This window comes from Chaetura pelagica, unplaced genomic scaffold, assembly GCF_000747805.2.
Source record: "Chaetura pelagica isolate M959 unplaced genomic scaffold, ChaPel_1.0 scaffold338, whole genome shotgun sequence".
Lineage (NCBI taxonomy): Eukaryota > Metazoa > Chordata > Aves > Apodiformes > Apodidae > Chaetura > Chaetura pelagica.
The window spans coordinates 1,648,351-1,649,544 of record NW_009954114.1 but is presented as its reverse complement, the minus strand read 5'-3'; the positions used below and the strand labels follow the sequence as shown (position 1 = coordinate 1,649,544).

General features: G+C 43.6%; 1 protein-coding gene across 1 annotated transcript in view; it reads left to right on the top strand.

Annotated features, from left to right (window-relative positions):
* Window positions 1–1,091: 1,091 nt before the first annotated feature.
* The window catches only part of TYR (tyrosinase), a 48,336-nt gene continuing 48,233 nt past the window's right edge, over window positions 1,092–1,194 (top strand). Inside the window, exon 1 of the mRNA XM_010002619.1 lies at window positions 1,092–1,194. Within this exon, the coding sequence (XP_010000921.1) occupies window positions 1,092–1,194 (103 nt within the window).

Sequence of the window (1,194 nt, the reverse complement as noted above, 5' to 3'; positions counted from 1 at the left end):
TGGTAGCTCAAGAGAACTGTCAATAATTCATGTGTGATTTGACCAGCAGCGTAACAAGTGCTGTCCCTTTGCCAACTTCAAAGAATTAACAACTTCTAATGCCACCCACAGGGCTCTGCCAGCTCTGCTCAGGCTGATGTATAGTAAGAAAGAGGCGGGTTGTCTGGAGGCTGCCCGGTGATGTATTGAGTAAAGAACACAGATGTGTTTGCAAACTGCTTGATGGGAGAAAAACAACATTCCAGGATTGTGTCCAGGTCCAGAGATAGCTGCTTAAAGTGCTCTCTGCAAATCTATTGGCAGATTGCCTGTGTTCCCCACAAACCCGTGGAGGAGATTGAGGTGCAGATTTCAGTGTGTCATTAACTGTCAAAGCCCTATGGATTCTAAACGAACAAAAAATTATTTTCTTCTAAAAACTTTATTACTTCCTTTCTCAAGCTGCTTTGCCATATCCTGGCCTGCGAAGGGCAACTGACACTGAAATGTTAACAAGCAAAGACAAAAATTTATTCTGGTTCTGCCCCATGTTCACACTCAGTCTGACCATATTTTATGCTTGCCTCCTCTTAGAAAAATTGATAGCTCGCCCACACATTTTTTATTTTCTCATTTTTTAGGTTCACTGTACTTATTGAACTGATTGCTTTAAGATTTTTTTAAGCAACCATTTACTCTAAAGCATATGATAAAACAAGGAATTTGAAGAGCTGACAATTGTTTCTGTGTCCAAATTTTACTTTTACTTCCTCTCCAATTGCCAGAGGAAAGCAATCATGTGCTAGGCACAAGATGAAAGTTTATAATAAGTGCCTGTATTTTGAAACCTGTAGGGGCTGGGGAAAAAAGTCACTTGGATTTCACCCAGAACATGTGATAATCAGATTAACCCTGAAGTGTATTGTGTGTGTAAATGCATCTAGGGTAGGAATGGGGAAGGACATTGGAGGGTGCACCGTAGCAGAAGTCAGCAGTGAGGTATTCCCAGTGGAGGGGAGGAATTTATTTCACACCCAGGACTGTGGAGGGGTCAGAGAGAACACTCAGTGCACTGAAGCGTAACGTCAGTGCTCTCCTGCTGCTCCGTGAGGATGTCACTGTTTGCCATGGGGTTTCTCCTGGCCGTCCTTCAGCCGTCCACCGGGCAGTTTCCCAAAGCCTGTGCAAACACACAGAGCTTGCTGAGGAAAGAGT